This window comes from Diabrotica undecimpunctata, chromosome 2, assembly GCF_040954645.1.
Source record: "Diabrotica undecimpunctata isolate CICGRU chromosome 2, icDiaUnde3, whole genome shotgun sequence".
In the NCBI taxonomy this organism is placed as follows: domain Eukaryota; kingdom Metazoa; phylum Arthropoda; class Insecta; order Coleoptera; family Chrysomelidae; genus Diabrotica; species Diabrotica undecimpunctata.
Window position 1 is genome coordinate 156,356,517 of NC_092804.1, and position 26,657 is coordinate 156,383,173.

Sequence of the window (26,657 nt, forward strand, 5' to 3'; positions counted from 1 at the left end):
CAATTGCGTCTTGTCCTTGCGCCCTTGCGTCTGTTCCTGTTACCATATACCAGCCATTATTGTATTATTGAATTTTAGTGTTATTTAAAGTGGAAGCGGTTTTAGTAAGAATAATAATTACATTTTCTCCATTTTAAATTACGCCTTGACCTGGTGGTTTGTAAAGGTTCAAAATGAAAGGAGACGATAATAAAGTAAGTAAATTTTATTTTAATGATCAACATTGATGCTGACGCGGCATATTTAAAAAAAAACTGGAAAAGAAAATGATTATTTTAGAACAGTGTGTTTTATATATATTCTAAGTGGAAATTTATGAATTATATCCTACGTTTTGTACAATAATCTAGAATTTTAATAATCTCTAATTTTAATCGTTCAACCATTTATACATTATAAAGTAATTTAATATAAAAGAGGTGAAATTATATGTATATATATACTCTATTTTTGTTCGATGGCAAGATGTTCTAAATTAGAACTTGTATCTAGTATTTGAAAATAACCCAGTGACAGTGAATCATTTTATTTCATTATTTTACCAGTTTTATCAAATATAGGCAATTTCTATTTTTCATTGCAGTGTTGCCAGAGTTTCAAAACTTGCTTAAAAACAATTCAAACTAAGCGAAATTATACAGTTTAAATATACGACCAATATATTTATCAGAATAACATGTTATCATTTTGAATTTAAATTTAATAGTAGTCCTCAATTTTTAAGATGTTAGAATTTTACCTTAATAAATTATGTCCCATAAATAATGGGTCTGCTGTAAGCTGTAATATTTCTAAGAAAATATAAACTTGACAACACTGTTAGGTACCTTATAAGCAACCATGGTACAATGAATACACAAGGTATGATACATAATGTTCCAAAATCGGTTCGCTTTCGCGCATGACGTAGTCAAGATCGCTTATTCCCGCAACATTTGAATATAGTTGTATAGGAAAGACTTTTAATTTTAAGTTTTTTTATATAATTTGGCTAATTTAATTATAGTAATTATAAAGAGATGATAAAATTATGTTATTATAATATTTATCCTTTATAAAACATAGATATCCTTTATAAGTCAAGTTTTAATTATCTTTTATTACACGTAGGTACAGGTTAATTAACTTATACTCCAGAGTTCGATATTTCAGATGTTTAAAAAGATACAGAAAAGTGGTAATGGAGGTACACAAAATTTGTACGTATATATACCTACTGAACTAAACACAAAATCAAAATAAATAATGACAAAGTCAACTTTATTTATATCGAATGAGCTAGCTGGCCATCGAATATGAGTGTAGTGAGGGCACACAATATTGCACAACATTTAAAATGACATTTTTGTAATATTCGCACATAAAATTATCTTGGTATGGTTTATAATAATGATAACATTGTATATTTTAATAATGATAACATGATTTAACAAAGAAAAATACGTTATTTTGGAAGATGCTAAATTGATTTCCTCCGAAACAGTTCTTATTGCAAATTGCATAGCAGGCTGAGGCTAATTTCTTACTTAACAAATCGATATGAAAAAACCATTAAGGTTTCATGACTAATAATTAATAAAAATAATGATTTAGACTTACGTCGTTGACCTAGAAGTAGTAAGAGGCTGCTCAACATACTTTTTGGACTCTCTGTGTTCGCCTCCTTGTACGCGTTTCTTTTGGTTGGTTAAAAGGGTAGCCGATGTTGATTTAGGCAAATAAAGACTAGGTACTGCCTCATGTTTCAGTTTTAGACCCTTTTTAGGAACGTAATTTAAAAGTTCCTGTTGTAGATTTCTTTGGTAATCTTCAGTTTTAAAATGTGTATACCAAATTCTTGCAGTATTACAATTAAAATTATCCTATCTACAACAAGATATAATCCACAGTTTTCTGGTCACGCTATCTTTAGGAGATGTATGAAACCTAAAGATTTTATCTTCATTGTCACTATTGCAACAAGCAATTGCACAGCGTACTTTGAAAAAGGTACAAAACCAGATATACAATGGCAAATAAAAACTTTCAGTTTTACAAAAAAATACTATACAGTATAAATAAATAGTAACTAAACACCATTTGTATAAAGACACATATATAAGCATATATCTAAATTATTTTTCTATTATAAAATAGATGACTCAGTCAGTATTGAGATACTTTAAAATATATTTATTATCTCATAACTTGCAATTTGCAATAGTCACCATTGATAACCGATATTATTGTTGAACTTTTGTTTTTATACAAGCTTTCTGTCTTGCCGGTGTAAAGTCGTCTGAAGTCGAAATTTATTGTGTTTTGCGTTTGAACTAATTTGTGTCTTATTTTCATATTATTATATTGTTTGATAAGTAAATTTTGCATATAGTAATCGGTAGGTTATAGTAATGTGTATATTTTTTATTTTACTAAATTTCATTATAACTCATCTAAAATACCATATTGAATTGTAAAACAGATTTTTCTCTATTGTACTCTATTTTGTTTTTATTTCAGTAAAACTGCTTGGAAGTGAGTGACAGTGAATCAGAATAAGCAAATCTATTACTATTTACCTATTCACAGTATTTCCTCTGCAGAAAATTTTTAAATTTCAAGGGATTTGCATACAAAAAGAGTACTTATATTATTAGTATATGTATGAAAACAAAAATAAATATTTTGCCTGAATCTCTAGGAGAAGTAAAGGTTTTACGCTACTGAAAATATATTTTTTATTCAATTATAACCAAAACAAAACATTTAAAAAAAAATAGATCACTTTTTAACCATAATTTCAAAATTAATGTGTACGTTAAGCTGTAATAATGGGTTCGAGGTGGTTCAGGCGATCTTAACTACGTCACACTCCTGGGCCAGCTGTCAAATGTCATGCGCAATATCATACCTTGTGTATTCATTGTACCATGATAAGCAACTAAAGGACAAGGTTGGGGATGGCGGGATGTCTCATTTTTCTCAAGTCTCAAATCTTTTCTACAAGTTCTACCTTCTTTTTCCCCACAGTGTTTAACTAGTCAGACGTGTTTACCAAACTTTGAGAAAAAATGGCGTGCACCATATGTTCCATTTCATTTTTTGAAGCTGTAGGGTACACGGATAAGAAAGACTTCTTAAAGTTCTTCTATGATCATGGTGTTCTAAAAGAAACAACGGTGTGTCGATGTGGCAACGAATTAAAAGTCGATAGCCAAGGAAATTTCAGATGTTACAAACTAGTAAGCAAGACCAAGCAAAGGACAAAGAGATGTGGATTTTTTCTCTCTGCAAGAAAGGGAACCTTTTTTGAGGAAGCTAGTGTGCCGATAGAGAAAATATTTCTTATAGTGGCCACATTGTTACACATGGTACCCCCGAGGAAACACTTTGTGTGGTGTGAGTTAAAGATTTCTTCACAGCCAATGATAAATTGGGTCTGGTTTTGCAGGGAAGTTTTTCAAAGTTTTGTTATAAACAATTCCGTGAAACTTGGGGGGCCTAATACAATTGTAGAAATTGATGTAGCAAAGTTTGGGAGGAGGAGGTACAAAGGAGATCGCCTTTATACTGGACAGTGGGCAATTGGTGGATTTGAACGAAACTCCAATAACTGCTTTTTAGTACCTGTGAAAAAAATTGATGCAGATATTTTACTTAGAATAATTAGAGAATGGATTCTTCCCGGGACAATCATTCATAGTGATTGCTGGAAATTGTATGATTGTTTGAACCACGAGGGATTTGTGGATCAGACTGTTAATCATACTAAACATTTTGTCGATCCTGACACTCCCAGCATTAATGTGAAACAATTATGGAGGGAAGTTCGATCCATTATTCCTAGACGTGGTGTAGAGCAAGATCACCTTGTAGGCCATCTTGCTGAATTTTATTTTAAAAGACGATTTCACATTCATTTTGAAAGGTTACATCATTTTTTCATTGCTGCAGCCAAATTACATCCGCCTGCCTACTAGGGTGAGTAGTTACTCAAATGTACTGTTATTGCGAATTTAAATTTATTATTTTTATCCTTCAACAAATTGTACATTTGGCAACAATGAGTGTCTACATTGTTGCTAAATTTCACTTAATGTCATATATGGAATTGTCTTTTGCTAGTTGTATGGATTATGGTATCAGTACCATTGGTTCTTTCCTTCCTAGAATTCTAAGGTTTTCTTTTTATGATGTCTGTTTCTTTTTCCATTGTTTGTTAACATAGAAATCAGAAAATGGTTTTAATGCAGTACCAGTTATGAAATATGCTGTCATTACAGTGAGTAGCTATTACATCAGGGAGACAACAGTGCTGACCAGTCTTTGGACTTCAATTTATAAAAAACACAATTACTGTCTCTGAAAATGAATGGTTCCATAGTAATCTTCAAATGAGTCTTCGTAAAAATCAAGACTTATAAATATTATAAATACTGTTTTTTTTTTGTATGAACTATTACTCTAAAGAGTTACTACTACTGTAAAGAGTTTTCAGTACTACTACTACTACTGTAACTACTGTAAAGAGTACTACTACTGTAATAACTACTGTAAAGAGTTTTCAATTTCCTCTACTTGAGACATCAGTAGCAACAGAAAAAGTAACTGCATTTCTTAAATCTGACTGCACAAGTTTCATTGAATATGAAAATAAAACTTAAGTTTATCGAAGCCATAGATTTAGTACCCTCCTATCATATGCACTATGATATCTGAATCAAAAATTACTTGCTTTAATACATTTAAGGGGCAATCTAGAGCAACATAAGAAATGTCATGCTTGATACTATGGTAAACCTACGTTAGTTCAGCAATACTACAAGCTTTTTCACTTTGTATGCTACCTTTGGACATCATTCACAATTGGTCTGGGTGAAGGTGGAGCTACAAATAAAGCTCCAGAATGAAATATTGGTGTTTGGCAGTATTGCCATGTCCTTATAATGTATTTTATATGCTTAAAATACAAAGGGAGAAAGGTTTTACAAAGTACATTTTTATTATATTATATATGGATTCTGCAATTTTGTAATTTATATAAAATACTAACGAATAAATATTTGTTTCTTTAGATTAATTGCAGTTAGTTATTAAATTTTTTGACAATTGCCCTTATATAGACTTGGCAGTTGCCCTTAGATATATTTGGCAATAGAGTCAAAACCTTGAAACCACAAGTTGTCAGATTGTAACAGAATGTCTTTTTAACTTTATTATTCCCACTGAAATTTTACTATTATTCTAAACTATTAATTTTTACATGCATTTATTGCTTTTGATTGCATTTTTAATGTAAATTTCAGTGCTGCCAAACACCAATATTTCATTCTCAAATGGCTACATCACACTTATTTAACACTTTTGCTAGGGAAGCGCTATAGGCATCTTTATTATTTCCTAGTCTGTACAGACAGCCCTCTGTTTAGCCCTATCTATATGAACAACTATATAAGGAGACAAACTAAAATATACACGAAATTCAGATAGTTGACAGTTTATTTTTTTTAATCATGTTTTTTAATATATTACTATGTAAATAGTTAATTACTAATACTATAGGTTCAATTAGGAACACAAAACAAAATATAATTAGTCTACCAGAACTAATCAATAATAAAGAATATTTATTTTGTTGGCAACTAAATATAGGGAAATAGAACTAATATTTATTTTTAAAATGAATTAACATCACCCTTAGACTTAATGGCCACTCAAATTCGATTGGGCATTTACTTGACTAAGGATCTGCACTGTTCAGAGGAAAATTCATTGCAAATCTGCTCTATTTTGACTTTAAGTTTCTGTAATGTCCGTTGTGGGTTATTTGTTAGTGTCATGTTTCATTTTATGCTATACTGTTTCAATGACATTTAGGTCAGGACTGTTAGAAGACCAAGAATGAATTAGAAGGCCAAGATTTGTATTGTGGTTTCCAAATCAGTTGTTTGTGGTTCTGCCCGTATGACAGGCTGTTTCATCCTGCTGAAAAATATAATTTCTGTCAGCATTTAATTTCAAAACTCGTTAAATTAAAAACATCCTAACCCTGAAACTGCCATACAACCTTAAATTATCACTCGTTTAGAAAATTTTACATTCCATTTCAAATGGTCTTTGTAAAAGGTCTCATGTTTAGTGTGAATAACTTGTTTGCAATAATCAGCAACACATACATCGAATTTTGATTCTTCATTAAAAATTGCTCAGGACCAATCTTCTACTGACCAAGAAAGTTTAGATTTTACCCAAATGAGCCTGGCTTACTTTTGTTTTGCTGTTTGCAGTGGCTTTTCCTTTCCTTTGTCTGGAAGAAAGTATGTTAATACTAAACTGTGAGTACACATTTAAGCAGTTTCATGATTCCATTCAGCTGTAACGTGCCTTGGAGTATTTCTTCAATCTTTTTTGTAAACTTTTACTAATATTCTTCTATTCCCCTATCAGAACCTATGTAGTTTTGAACTACCCGCTTTGACATTTTTTTATTTAAGATACTTCATGTTTCCTCATAATGCTTAATTATTTTTCACACTGTAGTTGTAGGAATATTAGTTCCAGTAACTTAAAGAATTATTTTATTTTGGCAATAATTTTTACACCAACTCACATATTTTTGAATTTGTAGAGATACCTAGTGCTATTTTAATGAAATAATACAATGATTCACTAAATTTGACAATAAATTAATTGTAGAATATATTTGGATGTTTGTTAGAGTATCTGGCTGAATTATTTTCGCAGCCTAATTGTCTTATCTGGTATGGTTTTTTAGCAGTTATTTCATACTGTCCCATTATTTAGTTGTTACTAATTTTTACATATTTTGATGATCCTTATGACATTAATAGGTTATGTGGGTTGTATATAATAATATTAATTCCATTTTGTGATTATTTATAATTTAAAATATTGCACATTTAGCATTATTATCATAACTATTAAATAACAAAAAAAAAATAACAGTCAAGTGTCTGAATTTGTTCTATATTTATGTTATAAAATCATGATTTCATCATGATTATAGTGGTTAAACTTCCATTTTGACACAATACATGCACACAAATGCAACAGAAATACAATTAATAAATTATTAACCTGTCACACAAGAAGAAAGATGGATTAGATCAGTGGTGGGTAAGGCAGTGTGTGTTATCTATCTAACTACCTACAATCCTATTTATTGTAACTTTTATTGACTGAACAAACATGAAAAAAACTGACCATTCTGATCAAGAACCAGATGCCTGGCCACCGGAAGCACAATTCTTGTTACAGTTTCAGGTTAATAAAACAATCTAAGTTAATACAGAGTTTTCCCAAACAAATATTATTAGAATGTTGCGTACTATAAATGTTTAGATCCGTATCAAGTTTTATTTTTTTATGGTTCTTTAACTAATAAAATAAAAATTAAAGGCATATATCTTATAATATGATCTCACCTTTGTAAGCTTTATTATGAAAAATTTCCAATAACTTATTTAATTTTAGCCACAAGAACCTGAGCAGTTCAGGAAACTTTTTATTGGGGGTCTCGATTTCCACACTACTGACGAATCTCTAAAGGAACATTTTGAAAAATGGGGTACAATTGTGGATGTTGTGGTAATGAAGGATCCTACAACCAAAAGATCAAGAGGATTTGGCTTTATTACATATTCAAAAGCCCATATGGTTGATGATGCTCAAAATGCTAGGCCTCACAGAGTTGATGGTTAGTACAAATGATGTTATAGTTACACAAAATATTTGCATTGTGATATGCACTTTACAAGCTATTAGAGACAAAACTGTAAAATGGGTTAATGGCATGTACTTGGGACTCACTGGTTCCTTTTTTAGCTGATAATGCCATCAGAATCAAATAAAAACTTCATATCTTTTAACATTGTTTTTCAAATTATTATTTTTTGTAATTTAAAACTATTAATCAATAAAATTAGCCAAAGGTACTTAATATATGTCACATTAACATTGATTTCATTCAAAATCTGAGTCTCTATGTATGTCATAGTAAGGATATAATTTCCCATGAAATTTTATGGCAATATATTATTAATATAATTAATTTTAGTCAAGTTATTACTTATTCATATTTATGATTATTAGGTAGAGTAGTTGAACCCAAGAGGGCAATACCAAGACAAGACATTGATAGACATGATGCTGGAGCAACTGTAAAAAAATTGTTTGTTGGTGGAATGAAGGATGATATTGAAGAAGAAGACCTAAAAGATTATTTTACAAAGTTTGGTAACATTATGTCTGTCAGTGTTGTTTGTGACAAAGATACTGGAAAAAAGAGGGGATTTGGATTCGTGGAATTTGAAGATTATGACTCTGTCGATAAAGTTATCTGTAAGTATGTTGAAATTATATTCATGGAATTGAAATTAACATTTTATGTTTGTGTACAGTACAAAGAAGCCACACAATCAAAGGTAGGAATGTCGATGTTAAAAAGGCCTTAAGCAAATCAGAGATGGATCGTGTGTCAAATAGAGGAGGAGGAGGTGGTATGGGTGGTGGCAGGGGTGGAAACTTCAACCAAGGTAAGCAATGGCTAATATTTTAAAACTATTCAAATATACACTTCCAATTTAAACAACTTACATCATATAATAGGTGGTGGAGGTGGAAACTGGAACCGTGGAGGTGGAGATTGGAATCAAGGTGGATCAGGAGGTTATGGAGGAGGTGGTGGTGGTGGACCCTGGTCTCAAGGACCATGGGATAATAATCAAGGTGGGCTTGATGGTGGACAAGGAGGATCTGGAGCATGGAATCAAGGTAATTTAAAATGTTTGTAAATGTAGAATATGTAACAATCATTTCAATTTCATACAGGAGGATACAACAATCAAGGAGGTTCCGGACCATGGGGACAAGGCGGACAAGACAACTTTGGTAACAACTATCAACAAGGTTATGGAGGTGGGGCTATGAGAAATAATTATCAGCAACAAAGGCCCGGACCATACAATAGTGAGTAGTTGCTATTTTTGTAACAACATTTCCTAATCTTGTGTTATGTATCTTAAGATTCATCAAATTCTGGAAATAGTGAGAGTGAGTATCTACAACATTGAAAGCAGTGTGTAATAAATAATATCGCCAAATCAATCAAACATAGCAAGTTGAGATTATTAAGCTTTTTTTAAGCAAACTGAGAAACTTCATTGTTCTAACAATTCAATTCCATTTTTTATGCATGTATGATTATTCTATACAGTTGAGATTTTGTTTTGACTAATCAATCATATAGATGCCTAAAGTACTATTAAAATATATGCCATACACATTTTGGTATATGTAATCCATAATGTATTTAGTGATATTATTTGATACACAATGATCAAAAGAAAATATTTAATCATCCAATCAGTGCAATAAAAGAGATGTTCAAATACCTCATAGAGCTGTACATTAGAGACTTGGTGATAGTCAGTAGTACTTCTGAGAAACTGATAGGTCTAATGCATTAAGAGAAGTATAAGCATGTTTTCTTGGTTTATTTTATTAGTTCATATTTGAATTGTGATATGTTGGTAAAACTATGATCACAGGTAACAGCACTTATCAGATAGTGCTGTTATGTAGTTGTAGTTTTAATAACAAAAATTCTAAATGTATTTAATCACCTACACTATCCATTATCACAGGAAAAGTTCACCTGTGTTAATTTTCTAGTTCATACATTGTCATTTGCAATAAGCAATTGCTTGTAGTTGTTGAGCTTTTTTTTATAAGTTATCAAACCACGAGATGTAAAAATAGGCTTAATGTACAGAATCCCTGATATTGATAGTTTGTATCTATCATTCACATTAACCTTATGGTATTTAACTTTACAGCTTCAGCTTTTCATTTTATTCTGTATCATACCACACTGATTATGTATGCTACCATACCAGATTATGGTATCTGTATTCCATATATTATTGATTTTCCTCTTTCCCCTTATTAGTAACCATCATATTTTCTTCCCATGATCTCATTGTGCCATGTCTAAATAATTAGTAAAAAATCTTATGTCCAATGTAATTGTCTTTGATCCTTGTAACACAGATGCCATTCACTATCAAGCATTTTTTAAGACACCAAAATTTAGTAATATGGCCACAATAATTTATGGAGACCAGCTTTTATTTCTAATACTTTTTTGACTTCTTGTTATTGAGATTGTTTAAAAATTTGTTGAAATAATTAATTTGATATGGTGTGAAAGTCATGTTATTTTTTTTTTGCTTCTCTATCCCATAGATTTTATTTAAAGACACATCACTCTTTTGTTACTTGTTATGAGATTATAATTCGTTATTATTTTAATTTATTTTCTGCCTATATTATAAAAACCAGTGCATCAATCACACAAGATTCACATCAATATTTGGGTATATTCAAAATGCTCCAATTATATTTGAAGCTTTATAAAGTAAGCTTTGGTGGCAAAACAAGTATTGCACTATTTATAATGTAGTAATCAAGGGTATAATACAATAATTTAATTTCCAGTTAATAACCGCCAATATATTTAAGCTGGTCTTCTATTCTGATGTGTATCTTTCTGCTGCACTACACATCTGATTCTGACATATCAGATGTGTAGTGATTATGAATTTTGATTTTCTTCCAGGGTTCCGATTTTACCCTTTTTACACTGATTCTTCAACTTTGTCTATTCCGAATTGTTCCTAACTATGTGAAATTTGCTGTTGTATCAGTCCATCTGTCTCTTCTATATTCCTTCTGTTTTTCCTGGACTATTAGCACTTTTATATTGTTTGTTCAGGTGAAGGTTTATTGCTATATGTTGCTGTGAGTTAATTTGCTCAAAAACTATGTGTTCAATCTTCTGCTTTACGTGCTATTTCTGCGAAGGAGGTTGGCAATCATGATGGTTATTCTGATCTTAGATGCTGCCGCTCTGAATAGTTCGATTGATGTGCATCCATACCATTCCCTTGTTACGCAACCATGAGATTCTTCTCCTTCCTACACTTCTCTTGTCCTGGATTTTCTCTTATGTAATTAATTGAAGTATGTTGTATCTTTCATTACGCATAACATGCTCCAGGTATTGCAGCTTTCATGTCTTGATGGTTTCCAATATTTCCATTCTTTTGTTGACTCTTCTCATGACTTCGTTGTTTGTTATATGCTTGGTCCAAGATATCTTCAGGATTCTTCTATACACCCACAGTTCAAATGCTTTTAACTTTTTAGTAGTCGACGCGTTAAGTGTCCATGCTTCTATCCTGTAAAACAGAGTCGAGAAAATATAACACCTTGCCAGCCTAACTCTCAAGTATAATTTCAGTTCCCTTTCACAAAGTACCTTTCTCATTTTATTGAAGTTTGTTCGTGCTTTCTCTATTCGAACTTTGATTTCTTTGGAGTAATCGTTTGTGTGATTAATTATTGTGCCAAGATAATTGTAGTTTTCAACTTTTTCTAAAGTTTTGCCGTTAATTCTCAGGCTTTTATCATTATTTTGGGTTTTTGATATCCTCATAAATTTAGTTTTCTTGATGTTTATTGCTAATCCATATTCTTCTCGTTACTCAACTATCTTATTCATTAGCTTTTGGAGGTCTTGTAGGTTGTCTGCTATTATGATAGTATCTTCCGCATATCTAATGTTGTTAATTGGTGTTCCATTGAAATTTATTCCTGCCGTTTCTCCCTGAAGAGCTCTTTTCATAATTTCTTCAGAGTATCCATTAAATAGTAGTGGTGACAATACACACCCCTGTCGCACAACTCTTCTGATGTGTGTTCATTAATGTGTATGTTTGTCTGCTGTTTATAATATAGATTTGTTATAATTCGAAGGTCATTGTATTGTAATTGTTTTGCTTTGAGGATGTCCATTAGCTCTTTGTGCCGGACTTTATCGAAAGCCTTGTTGTAATCTATGAAACAGACGTACATATCTTGGTTCACATTTAAGCATCTCTGCAGACCTGCACATGTTACTAAACACAATTTGTGATACCGGGGAACAGTTTGGTTTAACAATAAACACATCCGATAAACAAAACCATGGTTACCAGTAAGAGGGGCAAAGTCATTACAAGAATCCAGATAAAAAATGAAGATATTGAGCAAGTGGACAAAATGAAATACTTAGGAGTCTGGATTACGGAAGATCTGAATCAGAAATCAGAAATTCGCTCAAGAATCGAGCAAATAATAGCAGCCTTTTTGAAGATGAGGAAATTTCTGAGTAACGAAAGACTCAATCTGCAAATCTGATATCAGATGGAAATATGTTATATCCACTCTATTCTTCTTTATGGTGTCGAAGCCTGGATGTTAATGTTGACTTAATGAGAAAACTGGAAGCTTTTGAGATGTGGCTTTTTAGGAGAATTTTGAAGATGCCATGGACCGATCATATTACGAATGAAATGGTGTTCCACAGAATGGGAATAGACAGAGATCTTTTGACCACCATTATAAGGCGAAACACAGTATATGGGGCACATACTTAGAAATGATAAGTACGAGTTGTTGCAGCTGATTATGAAGGGTAAAATCGAAGGAAAAAGGGGTCCTGGTAGACGACAAATATCCTGGCTGAAAAACATTCGCGACTGGACCGGGTTAAACACACAGACGCTCTTAAGAAAAGCAGAAGATAAAGACGAATTTGCAATGGTTATAGCCAACCTTCATTAGTGGAGACGGCACTAGAAGAAGACACTAGGTTAATCTTAGTATTTTGTGTTTATTTGTTTTCATTATTTTTTTGTAAGGTTTGACATAGCTGTTCTTCCAATCTGAATACATTGTTGAATTTCCTGCTTTTTTTCGTTGTTGATGGCACTGTCAAGAGATATAAAATATTAGATAGGTACTTTATATTGACATACTGCCACCAACCACAATGACAAATAGCTTCACCATAAATTAAGCCAATTATGATAAATGGAGCTTATATGTGCAAATTGTTAGCACAGTATATTCTGATGCTGTTGTTAAACTCTTGTATTTTTGGGATTATCTTCCTTTACAATTCATTCATAGATTTCAGTTCTTTAGTTAGAAGCTTCCCCATTTTCGTTTCAACGATGGTAAGATCAGTATGTGTAATGTTTTATTTACGAAATGCTTGTAATGATTTTTTCATTAATACCTTATATGAAGGAAAGTATTTTGTCTTCAATCTTCACCGTTTGTATTGCAGATAATAGTGGCTACGGAGGTGGCAGCGGCGGCGGCTACAGCACCGGCAACCAAGGTGGTGGTCTAGGAGGCAACAGGAGATTTTAAGACGTAAGTGCACTGATACACTGCTGAAGTTATTCAATGCTAAAAGTATATCACTGCAGTGAAAGTGTACCTCATATCGCTAAGCAAAAATTCATCCCATCATTTTATAAAACCACAAATTACTAGGGAATTCATAAATTCGTCAGTCAGTGTTAGGAAATTTTAAAGTGACAGAATAGACTTTCGTTTAGTGTTTCGGTTTATTTTTAAGGAACTTTTTGATAATTCAGATATAATTTTAGAATGTCGTATGACTTACTTAAGATAGTAGTTTTGTATTGTGTGACCTATTAAATATTGACTATACCTCTATCGAGATAGGTGTGTAGGTTAAATATTGTATTGTATTTTCAGATTAAAGATATGTAGTAAACATAATTTCTATTGTTTTTGTCGAATTATAGTTATATTAGGTAACAAAATTGTAGAGTTATGGATACAGAATCAGGTAGGATACTTTATCGTCTTGTTAATTCAAAGCAAACGTGTTCATACTATCCGGCATATTAATGACTATTCTATAATTTCATTATGGAATCCATGGTTTTGACATTTTAACTTTTTCTAGTAGTAGAGTGACTACATTTGAATACTTTCTTTGTATATCAATACTTTCCCTAGCCTTTTTCGTTATAGTTCTTTATGATGTTATAATTCTTTAAGCACATATTTTTGCACAGGTTTTCATTGCAGTTACATCAAATCGCTCTCTTAAAGACATCTTTCTTCAGTATACTTCTTCATAAAAAATTTTCTAGATTATGAGTACAAGTTGATGTTTAACTCCCCGTCACTTACCATAAAAACTAGATTCATCACAACTATCAACCAAAATATACTGAGATATTTTGGACATATAACTAGAAGAGAAGGGATGGAGCGAATGATAGTTGAAGGTAACGTAGCGGGTAAAAGATCTCCAGTAAGATGGTCGGACCAAATAAAGGACATAACTGGTTACTCATTCTCTGAAGCAAAACATCACGCACAGGAGAGAGATAATTGGAAAGAAATAGTTAAACAAATTACATGACGCCACCACATCTTTTCGAAGGAGAAAAGATAGAGGAGGAGGATAACATGTCCAAAATATTGAAGTTTTTGACTTTTGATGGTCATCAATGACTCTTGTCTCATTCTTCTGAGTACCTCTGCATTTGATATTTTATCAGTCCAAGGTATTTTCAATATTATTCTATAAGTCCATAGTTCGAATGCTTCTATTCTGTTGCAGCAGTACTTATTCATGGTGCTTGTTGTTACTCCATATAGAAGGATAGAAAAAATAATAATATAAAACAATAGACATATTTTTAGTTCTAAGCTCGTCTTGACTGGTTAGTACTCTTTTCATATTCATAAAGTGCTTCTCACTTTCTTAATTGTTATTGTAATTTCCTTCGTGAAATTTTTTTCGGTAACATATGTTCCCAGATACATAAATTTTTCAATCTTTTCATTGTTAATTTGGATTTTCATATTAATGTTTTCCTTCGATACAACTATAAATTTAGTTTTCTTTTATGTTGAGTGTTAGGCCATATTCTTCGTTTATTGCTACTTTCTTTTTTTTAATGGATTTTGTATATCATTGGGGGTTTCCGCAACGATGATGGTATCTAATATTTTAAATCGGAATTCCATTGATTCTTATACCATATTTTTGTTTTCAAGCATCTTCTTAATTATGTGTTCTGAGTATGGGTTAGTAGAGTTGGTGATAGAATACAATCTTGTCGACCCCTCTTTTTATGTTTATTTCTTCTGCTGATTTTTCTTGAATTTGTATGGTAGCTCTCTGGTTATAGTAAAGTTTAGTGATTATTCATATGTCTTTGAAATCGTTTATTTTTGTCTTTAAGAAGTTGTATAAGTTGCTCATGTCTCATCTTGTCAAATGCTTTGTTTTAATCAATAAAAGATACATATGCAGTAAAAAATAAATCTTCTTCCGTCACAACGGTATAGATGGGTTTGACAGTTGAAATGTGTAGTATGAGATGTTAAAAAATACTTTCATCTAGGAGTTCATCAATAACTTATATGGTTTTTGTTCTACAACATATTTCTTGGTTTGGGATTCGATCTCTCATAGAGACAACCAACATCTGGAGTTATATAGCTCTCTGAGTCACGCGAATCTTGTTCTGTGAGTGTCAATGTTTCTGCTCAATAAGTGAGTACAGGTAACATACTCTGGTCAAAGATTTTCCTTTTGAGGCATATAGGTAGGTTGCCCAGGAATCTTATGTGGTGTGGGAGCTCAAATATCTGCTTATCTCAAATTCGGTTGGGCAAAGAATAGTCATTAATTTAATATAAATATATCATAAAATTATTATAAACTTATTAAATAGTAAAAGCTAGTGGAATTAATTTGACGATAAATTCAAGCGACATTCTCTCAAAAACTTCTTCATAATCAGGATGTTATTTAGGTCTGAATGAATAGGATTTTATTAGGACCATCAAAAACATGAAAAAAACTTAGTGTAGGAAAAGCTTAGGATTCAGTTCATGAGAGTGAAAGGTATAGGTATGTATTTTTTAGATTTTGGTAGATAGGAAGAGTTGGGAATAGAGTTTTGCGTTGTCAATTTGTTCAATTTTTGGTTAGATTCTAAACTCATCTCAGATTCTTGTGTTATTGTTTAACTGCATTCATTTGGTGTGTCTTACCTAAATATGTTTGGGTATATTTTTCATAAGTTTTAGTCAATAAAAGTAATCACAGAAATCAACAAATTTATTCACATCTGATATCGGGGGATACACTACTCATCTCCGGCACTTTGTTGTGAAACTTTTGTACCAAAGCCTGTCCTTTCATTAATCTTGACCTTGAAATCGAAGAAGACTTAGTATAAGCATTTCCGACATTTTTTTGAAGTGAATACTTAAGGGTAATACGAAAAATCGAGACGCGTGTACGAACCTTGCGTTATACCGTAATATACATAATATACATACATACATACTTAGTATAATTTTATATATTTTACTGTAAAAACTCGAGAACGACTGGATCGATTTAGCTAATTTTTAGTAATAATATATTTGTATGAAATAAAATAAATTTACATAAAATTAAATAAAATTATAAAAAATAATCAAAAGTTGTAAAAATTAAATCAAATTAAATAAAATTAGGTAAAATTAATTAAAATTAAATAAAAGTATATAAACTTCAGTACGATTTTAAAAAATTATAAAAAACTGTAAAAAATTCTCAAAATTAAATAAAATTAATTAAAATAAAGAAAAGTTTATTTTAGAAATTTTATAGTCGTGTATAGAAGTAGTTACAAATGAAAAGTTTTTAATGAAAATTAATTAATATACCCTCCCATTATTCATGATTATTTTTAGAATATAATGATAATCAGAATTAAATAATTAAGCATTAATACAAGATAATAATGAAATATATATATGATGAACAGAAAATTACTAAAATCATTAAACACAATTTTTAAAGAAAATAATTAAGATTTTTTAAATCATAAAGAACTTAAATGTGAAGTGTTATTATAAAAAATATTAACAATTCAATAATAAGCCGACATAAAATTTCATTAACCTACATATAGTAATAACACGCTATAAGAAGTATTCACGTCTGTCGGCACTCCCCAAATGCCACTCTCTTTTTTTTATTTATATTCCTCTCCTATTGGAGATTGGATATCACCAAAGCTATTCTAATTTTGTTTACAGCTGTTCATAACAACTTGTTTGTGGTTCAGCCACACCCACTTGTTTGTTTCACATCCAGTACAATTTGTAGACCTCAATTCCTTTGTTCTTTGATCTTTTCTTCCATTATATTTTGCAGAAATATGTATTTTTGCCATCCTCTTTGTCTGTTAGATTGCCCCAATATTCAAATTCTCTCGTTTCAATAATCAGTGTTACTTCCGGTTTTTATTCACCTGATGTAGTATTTGTTCATTTGTAATTCTGTCAACCTATTTTTTTCTCCATATTCGTCGATAGTATCACATAGTACTTTTGTTGGTTTTGGGATTCATAGAAATCTTCGTTTTTTATGTGGATTAGTCCATTCTGGTCCCATGATTATGGCATAAATAAGAGGCGGAAAAAGATGTAAGTGTGTTTAAATTAGACAATCATGGAGATTATATTCTTGTTGTCTGTCAAGTTGGTAGTGTGATAATCTGTGTGTGTAAAGCACTGAATTTTAAGAAAGTGTGATGTGAAGAGATGATTTCAGTCAAATGTAAGGTATTTTCTGAAGTATATTTTCGTTTCATTAAGACCCTTAAGTAGAAAAATAATTTGTTCATAAACGTTTACGCAAATCATTTGATTTGCAAACACAATTACATATTAAAATCTTTTTATATTCAATTCAATACTAAATATTAGAATAGAATTAAATCCAGAATGTGTTGTGAGAGAGAAATTTCAAAAGTGATCCTTTATTCCCAACTCTTGTTAGGCTAGAGGTGTTTAATTCACAGGAGTGGTACCTCAAATACAATTTAAATAATTCAGTGTAACTAGTGCCACTCCGAATTATCTATTTAGCTCAGGTTTCTATTTTTATGAAGGCAAAACATTACTGTTAGGTTACTTTTGCTAGGAAATAGGAAACATTAACCTGGGTTAGGTAGGAGCATTTTTATACTAAAATTTCACAGGTTTGAACATATGGCGAGTTTTGCATCATTCACCAAAGGTAGAGAGACACTATATTTAAAATTTGATCAATACTGCTATTCATACAAACTTTGATAAAACATGAGAACATTTTGATGCAACTTTTATCATTTCTTCTTTGGGTGTCATATGCTGCAACATATAGGCATTCATGCTGGTTGTTGAATGTATAGAGTTGCTGAACTATGAATGTTGCTTTCGCCCAGAGCTTCTTGGAGCTTAAACTTTATCCATCAAGATGATATTTAGGAGATTCTATTTGTTATTTTGTAGAATATGGCCAAAGTATGGAACCTTTTGCTGTTAATGAAATCTAACAATTCTGTTAAAACATTAGCTCTTCTTAGGACATTATCATTTGTTACATGGTCCACCCATGGAATTCTAAGCAGATTTCTGAGACACTATTTTAAGTGAGCAGGCCTCACTTCCATATGGTTGAGTATGGATAGGCCATATGTAGCATTTTAAGACCAGGATTCTAACGGTTAAAGGAACTTCACAGCGAAGGAGCTATTTGTCAAATTTAACAAAGGCGTTTCTAGAGACTACTACTCTTCTTTACTACAAGCTCATAGTCCCACTTGCTGTTTAATGTAGCTTTAAGGTATTTAAATCTTTCAACCCGTTCAATAGCTCTATTATTTATATTCAACTGAGTTTGCATATGGTCTGCTGATATCATAAGAAATGGTTTTAAGAAAGCTGGTATAGTCCCGTTTAATGACCAAATTATCCACAAGGATTTATTTGATCCTCAAATTTATCAGCGGGAATAGGTCATTGCAAAGAAGTCGAAGACAATCAATCATACATGGTGAACATTCCTGTTCAAACTACCAGTACCTTAACTACAATTGTCGATCAAAAGAGAAGCAATCATATAATTGGATTTTTGCTATATTGAGATATTACGCCCATACTCCTCCCTCTCCATTTATGATATTCATTAAATCTTGCGGATCCTATATTGTTCGATTTATCCTATATTTTAATTATCACTTCTTATCATTTATTCACTTTTCGTTATTTATTTACTTATAGAGGGCGGTATACTATGCACGAGAAGGCATAAATGCCTGTTCTTTCTATCTAAAAGTTTGTTTTTTGTTCACTGTATGATATGTTTCGTCATATATTTGTCTTCGTCATGTTGTAGAAATTGAAGACAGATTCTGAGGAAAAGACAGCATTTCTGTCCAAATTTCCCATCTTACAAAAATAGATGGAGGCGTCTTAAGTACCGGAGGGCATTAACTCATAGTTTCTCTCCAAGATTCGTTCACACAGTGTTTTCTTTTGGTCTATAAGGAGCCATCTCACATGTGGTACACGACAGACTCGGAATTCCTGACTCTGCTTTTCATTTTACAAGAATAAGCATGCTGCTAGTATTGTGTATTATAGTATTTGGTATTTCCCTGTAATCTATGTTCCATTCATTGGCTAGAAATCAACTAATGAAGATGTGGTTATTTCTTAAAAAATAGCAAGATTGAGCAACATTTTACAAAACTGATTGATGAGTTAGAATAGCTAGTTCGTTGTTTATATGGCACAAAAAGAGTGTACTGACGATTATATTCACCTCCATACAACAACTTTCCTAGACTTACAATAATTACTAAATACTCAGTCATATTCGGTTGAACGAAAATCATAGGAAATACAAAGAAATAGTACCTTACATTATCATTGTACGATCTTCATGACAGTTTTTCCGAGGAAAACTGACCTTAAATAATTTTCTAATATGATTCACAGTGGAATGCCCTATTTCTAGAAACTCTCCTGGGCAAAGTATTATAAAAAATACTGTATGTGTCAGTCATAGTGACAGTCTCTCCGCGGAAAACTGACCTTAAATCATTTTCCAAAATGATTCACAGTGGAATGCCCTATTTCTCGGAATTCTCCCTGGCAAAATATTGTAGAAAATACTGAGCGTGTCCCTATAGTATCATTGAACGATCATTTTGACAGTTTTCCCGAGGAAAACTGACCTTAAAAAGTGCCACAATTAGCAAATTAATTTTTTTTAATCAATTATTATGTTACCTGTACGAAAAGTAACGACGAAGCGGTGTTATTATGGAATATTATTGAAACAAAAAAAAATTATTTAACAAATATTTCTTAATAAATTTAGTACGTATTGCGTATAATATGTTATACGTCATTGTCAAATCTGTCTGTAGGAAATACATGACAGCTGATGAAAAGTCCTACCAGATTCACGGCGGAATGGTTTATTTCTCAAATTCTCGTGGGCAAAATATTGTAGAAAATACTGAGTCTGTTGTAAGTGAAAGCAATTCGGATTGTTCCTTTCTGTGATGCTGTAACTAGACTAGGTTTGGTCTCCCATATGTACACTCCCTGACTTGTGAGTCCTTATATTCAAAATCCGCGACACATTTTAAGAAATTGCAGATAACCACAACGAATTGCAGAGTTTGTAAGAAATTATGTTTGATTCATGTGTAACTTTGGGTTGATCAAAAAATATTCTCATAATTTTCTATATATACTGGATCATCTATGTCTCTCTGCCTTCTATAATACATGTTCATATATATTATAAACATAATTGTTTCAAAAGTGAAACAAGTAAATCTGGTAGTTTATTTTTGTTTTTAGACTTTGCTTTTGTACTAATTCATCACTGCATATTATTTATAAAAAATTAAAATCGACATTTTTTAATATACAAATTGATGTGAAACATAATTGTAGATTTCACAACAATCATTTGGCCTCCGTTCTCACTGCTGCCTAAAGCATTTTTTGTTTATACCTACCCTAAATCTATGTTTTACATCAAAAAGTTTTTTTATTCAAGCAGAGATCAGGAGGACGTGTGATACAATGCATATTGCAATTTTGGGAGTTTTGTTGAAGTGAGTACTTCTTATCGCTCGATATGATGTTTTGCACGGGCCCGAAATCCTATTTAGCGTGACTCGAAAAATTGAGACGCCTGAAGTAATTGCGGTATACCGTAATTATACATAATAGACATACATACAGTGAACGGCTAAATTATGGAATATTATCATTATTTCGAGAACCGTCGAGTTTTGGGGGAAATCCCGAAACAGGTCGATTTTTGTTATAAAATACCCATCTTATAACGTACATGGAGTAGGGATGACGTCACCGGTGTGGGTATAGTGATATAACCGTTAATTTTTTTAAATAGAAATTGGTATAATGCGGCACCTCATTTGAAGGAGAATTTATTTCTCTGTTTAACGATATTACATTTTTAACTAAAATATTTTTTTAAGTTTACAAAAACAATTTTTTTTAATTTAAATTCAACTAAATTACAACTGATTTAATTCATAATGTACTTTAAAGTAACCAAATTATGCATAACAATTATTTTAAATTAAATTTTCGAAATGCCATCCATCAGTTCTTGCCATGACTTTCTGAAGTAAATACTTAAAAAAGCAAAAATAAGTAAAAATAATAATGGACACAAAAAGTTATCTCATAAACACTGAAACTTTTTGTCAAATGTTAATTCAAGCAAGTGATAGTGGAATAGTTACTGTAATATTTATTGACGTAAATTTTTTGATTTTGTGAATTGTCATCAGTTGTCAATTGTAATTTTTACTTTTGAATACTAAATTATGGCTCACCTAAATGAAACACAACGCATAGAAATATTAATTCTTAGCGGATGCGAAGACAAAAAAGAACACAGAACGAGGTATGCAATTTATTCAACGCAAAATATCCAGACAGACCCATCAGCCAATTAACAGTAAGTAAAATAGTCCGAAAATTTGGAGAAACTGGGCAAGTTAAACATATTCCAAACGCTGGGCGTCCTAAAATTGAAGACAATGTGAAACTTGATATTTTATTAAGACAATCCTCACAGTAGTTCAACACAAATGGTTGAATATGCTGGAGTTTCCCAACGATCGGTATTACGTATTAAAAAAAAAAAAGAAAAATACCATCCCTACAAAATTCAACTACATCAGGAATTAAACAACGACGATCCCGATCGCCGGCTTCAATTTTCTGAAATTATGCAGGATTTATGTATCCGCAATCCACATTTCATCAATCAAATCATTTTTTCCGATGAAGCCACATTTTTTATACATGGTACCGTGAATCATCAAAATTGCGGATATTGGAGTCAAGAAAACCCACATTGGATGACTGAGTCACACACGCAATATCCTCAGAAAGTAAATGTATGGGCAGGGATCATTAATGACACAATCATTGGCCCTTTTTTCTTTGAAGAAAATCTAACAGGAGAATGTTGTTTAACTTTTGAGAAATCAACTTACCTGTCTTTGCTAACATGTATCCAAATGCCAATAATCCAAATTTACCTAGTGAAAATATCTTGTTTCAACAAGATGGAGTCCCTTCGCATTACGTACGTTAAGTACGTCAATTTTTAAATCATTGCTTTCCCAGGAGGTGGATCGGAAGACGAGGTTTTATAGAGTGACCAGCAAGGTCGCCAGATCTAACACCTCTAGACCTTTCCTGTGGGGTTATACATAAAATCTAAAGCTTATGTCAATAGACCCCAAAACTTACAGGACTTGAAAGATAGAGTTAGGCATGAAATGAGTCTAATTACTTCAGAAGTCATCCGCAATGTACTGAATGAATGGGTCCGTAGATTCGCATATTGTCAAGAAACCGATGGATGGCATTTCGAACATTTAATTTAAAATAATTATGCATAATTTGGTTACTTTAAAGTACATTATTAATTAAATCATTAGTTGTAATTTAGTTGAATTTTAATTAAACAAATTGTTTTTGTAACCTTAAAAAAATATTTTAGTTAAAAATGTAATGTTAAATAGAGAATTAAATTCTCGTTTAAATGAGGTGTCGCATTATACTGATTTCTATTTAAAAAAATTAACGATTACGTCACTACACCTACACCGGTGACATCATCCCTACTTCATGTACGTTATAACATGGGTATTTTATAACAAAAATCGACCTGTTTCTGGATTTCCCTAAAAACTCGACGGTTCTCGAAATAATGATAATGATAAAATTTCATTAACCTATATATTGTAATAACACGCTATAAGAAGTATTCACTTCTGTCGAAGACTGAGGACCGTCATCGTTTTGTTACATTTCGGAATGAGGACTACGTAGATTTCATAGGGGTTTTTTAGCCTCTTACACTTTTTCATACTACGCACTGAAAGGTTTTTTGATGATCTTATATAGATAAATGATAAATTCAGTTAAAAAACTCAAAATACAGAAAAATATACCCGTCCGTACTCCATAGCGTTCAGTCATTAAATGTTACTATCGAGGATACTGACCAGATTATCCCACCAAAAATATGCCCTCTTTATACTTAATATGATGCTGTTATTTACAATCGGTAATCGTTCGATAATCTCGTACCTCATGGAATAGACTTTACAATTTCAACGGCTCACAAAAGCAGGATTCTAATTTATTTGGCAACGCAGCATAACCTACCAGCCTTGTTGTTCCTCAAGTTGTCATGTATCTCGGTTTCAATTCAATTTATTGTTTTACTTTAAGAGTTTCGATCAGTTTTTCCTTTATAGTCTACGAAATGCACATCTTTCTATATCGTTCTCTAACGAACAGTCCACGTTAATTTGTAGAGATTTACAAAATCTGCAAAAGTATAATGAAGTTTTTTTTCACTTTTGAAACCAAGTAGATTACTAAAAGATTTAATGTTCTAGCGATGTGGTGTAATATTAATTGCTTTGTTCTATTACGTGTGGATTAATACACTTTTTTTTAATAGGATCTACAAGAAAAGGATGATCCACAGGAGCCTTACAAACACGAGTGAGTATTGGATTCTACTTGCAGGTAAAGTATATAGGTAGTATAGACCTTTTCATCATCGCAATTTTTTGCGCATGCGTCAGTATTAGCCATATTTTTCGTACGGTCTTTATAAACAAGCATGTTAAAGTAAATATGAAAACATAATTAAGATAAAAATATACTAAAGAAAGTACTTGAAAAACAGAAATAAGAAAATAAAGAAAAAAGTGGCTAAAAAGTGAAACACCGTCAACGATTTTGGTTAATAATTGGTTCAATTGTAAGAAAATACTACGTTCCCATCCATGATAATATAACAAATAAGATATGCTCACTTGCCATTCTAATTTTAATCGACTTTGCGCATGACGTCATAGCGAGACAAAGCCAGGGAACTTGTGTGTATCTTATTTTTACGATGCATTATATGGCAACATTGTTTCTACTGTAATGAACAACTTCTAAACTTAAACTGTTAACGGTACATATACCTCAATGCCATATCTTGCACTAAGAAGTCAATAACTAGTTAGTTTCTGTGAAAACGTGGTTTGAAAATTAATAAGTAATTTGTAAAATTAATTAAAGAAATATATGAATCTTCGATTTGATTGTGTGTATTACAAACAAAATAGATATTGCTACAAAACATAAATTAAATATAAAAGACCGGTAAAATGTAAAGAATTTGAAACATACGGAAAAGCAGGTCATACTTCAGACTTTATGAATATCATTTAGACATTTATTTTACAATCTTCGTGATTTTTCTCTTGCGGATATTGTAATTATCTATATTTTTATTTAGAATTAGTATTTTAAAATACATTTTACATATAAAAAAAGTAATTTTACATCTTCTCTAACATTTACATATTTTGCAGCTTCTATTAGGTTTTTTAAATAATTTTTAGTTATTTTTAATGTGTTGCCATTATAACTACGAAAAATATGTTCCAGTTCACTACATTTAGTTACAAATTCCAGTGATGGTTTGAGTAAACCACCCTCAGAAACGTGGTTTACCCAAGTAAACGGTTTATCGTTAGCGTCCGGAATATATCCCAGTATTTCCTTTTTTGTAACTTAAATGCAATGAAACCGGCTAAATTTTCCAATCCATCCCATTGCCGGTCTTTTATATTTGAATTAATAAAATCTTGATGACTGTCAATTAAATCTTCAGGGTTAATTTATGTATCACCACTAGGAAGGTTTAGCGAGGAAAAGATCTATTCAGTGACAATTTCATAATTAATTATACTATTAGTAGTAATATTCCACTGTTTGTCAGGCAATCTAAATAGTTTTTCTTTTAAACAATAGTCAGCTTCTGTAAAATGTTTTGATCGTATTCTCGCGGTTTCTACATTAAATTTGTCTCGCTGAAAACACTTGAAGACCCATAATTTACGCATTTGTTTGTCTCTAGGAAACACAAAAAAACGGCACTTCTAAAAGTTTTACTTTTTTTATTATAATTGTTTAAACAACCCACCACTGCACAATACATTATGGCAACCAAATAATTAGTCTTCTTTATAAAGTAGCTACAGGTAGTCGAGAGGAAGTTGCGTACGATAAATAAATTAGGTGATATTAACACAGTAAACTGAATGTTTTCACCACAAAATTAATATAACAATATAATATAAAAAGTCTTTACTACATCAATGAATAAATAAAAATCTCATTCACTACGTTTTGAAGCACACAGGATAGCAACAGATAGAGCATTTAACTTGGCATCATTAAAGTTGTCTCGGGCTTACGTCGCAGGTGTGCGAGAGAGATGCAAGAACATGCGCGTTGACTTATCTTGTTAGTTATAGAGTCATGGTTCCCATCCATTGTTGATCAAAACAGTACGAGACTATTGAATTGCCGCTGTTTCAATATGGCCGCTGCGCTTGCGCTCGTCATATGATGAAAAGGCCAATAGGTTTCATCACAATTGTTTTTATGCCACCCAGGTAGTATAGACCATTTTTTTCGTACTGTTCTAAACAAACATGTTATCTGAAGTTAGTAATATAGCTAATGATAAAGTATGTGTTAACACATAATTGAGATAAAAAAATACTAAAGAACGTAGTTATTTAAAAAACTTTTGAAAAAAAAAGAAATACGGAAAATAAACAATAGTGCCTCAATTAGCAAAACAATTTTTTAAGTGGTTATTATTATGATACCTGTACGAAAACAAACAGCGAAGCGGTGTCATTATGGAGTAAGTAAGAGTGCTGCATGCTATAAATCGTTTAAAGACAATACAAATTCTTTTATAAATTTTCCAAAGCCAAAAATGTCTTTCTAAACAGTCTCGGCCTATACCAACATTTTATTTGTATTAAATACTATTCAGTACATGCATTTGTCAATCTTAGTTTTTGGTCAAAATAATAAATGATCTTTGTTATTGATTATACGCAATTATAAATAAATGTAGTGCATATCATCAACGATTTTTTCTAAAAATTCATTGAATTGTGTAGATAATACTGTGTTCCTATCCATTTTTGATCAAAACAGTATGAAACTATTTTTTCAACATGGCGACTACGCATGTACCCTCCACATGATGAAAAGGTCTATTGTTAGTAACTGGATCTGTTGATGTTTGACAATTTGTGTGATTTTGTGATATAAATAAATTTATTTTGTTAAGTAAAACTTGTTTGATTTACTATACCAATAATATTGCTTGTATTTTAGTTTAAATTATTCTTTTTAACTCTGAATAGGAAAAAAATTTAATTTATGGTGATCACTAAATTACAACAAGAAGAGAGTCTAATGATCCACGAAGAACAAAAATAAATTACGTCCAAAAATACCAATATTTATAATGAATAATTAACAACAACAACGACTATACTGAA

At 31.4% G+C, this 26,657-nt stretch overlaps 2 protein-coding genes across 5 annotated transcripts; both read left to right on the forward strand.

Annotated features, from left to right (window-relative positions):
- On the forward strand, positions 1-26,448 carry LOC140435114 (heterogeneous nuclear ribonucleoprotein 87F-like). 4 transcript variants are annotated; one of them, XM_072523827.1, is made up of 9 exons: positions 1-194; positions 7,474-7,696; positions 8,092-8,340; positions 8,400-8,534; positions 8,608-8,772; positions 8,830-8,967; positions 9,025-9,051; positions 13,175-13,263; positions 23,750-26,448. In XM_072523827.1, exons 1-8 carry the CDS (start codon positions 174-176, stop codon positions 13,258-13,260), a joined length of 1,044 nt encoding a protein of 347 aa, XP_072379928.1. In that variant the 5' UTR covers positions 1-173; the 3' UTR covers positions 13,261-13,263; positions 23,750-26,448. The 4 variants fall into 4 exon arrangements, with proteins under 4 accessions (XP_072379928.1, XP_072379927.1, XP_072379930.1 ...); XM_072523826.1 differs by lacking the exon at positions 23,750-26,448 and having other exon boundaries at positions 2-194; positions 13,175-13,638; XM_072523829.1 differs by lacking the exon at positions 9,025-9,051 and having other exon boundaries at positions 3-194.
- On the forward strand, positions 2,772-3,959 carry LOC140433091 (uncharacterized). Its single transcript, XM_072521149.1, has one exon. The coding sequence runs from the start codon at positions 3,051-3,053 to the stop codon at positions 3,957-3,959; it is 909 nt and encodes a 302-aa protein (XP_072377250.1). The 5' UTR covers positions 2,772-3,050.
- Positions 26,449-26,657: the final 209 nt, after the last annotated feature.

Excerpts from the sequence above, each read along its gene's own strand:
- LOC140435114 (XM_072523827.1), top strand. The coding sequence starts at position 174 with ATGAAAGGAGACGATAATAAA. Across the intron at positions 7,697-8,091 it reads TAGGCCTCACAGAGTTGATG|GTAGAGTAGTTGAACCCAAG; the intron begins GTTAGTACAAAT and ends TATGATTATTAG. Across the intron at positions 8,968-9,024 it reads AAGGCCCGGACCATACAATA|ATTCATCAAATTCTGGAAAT; the intron begins GTGAGTAGTTGC and ends ATGTATCTTAAG.
- LOC140433091 (XM_072521149.1), top strand. The coding sequence starts at position 3,051 with ATGGCGTGCACCATATGTTCCATTTCATTTTTTGAAGCTGTAGGGTAC.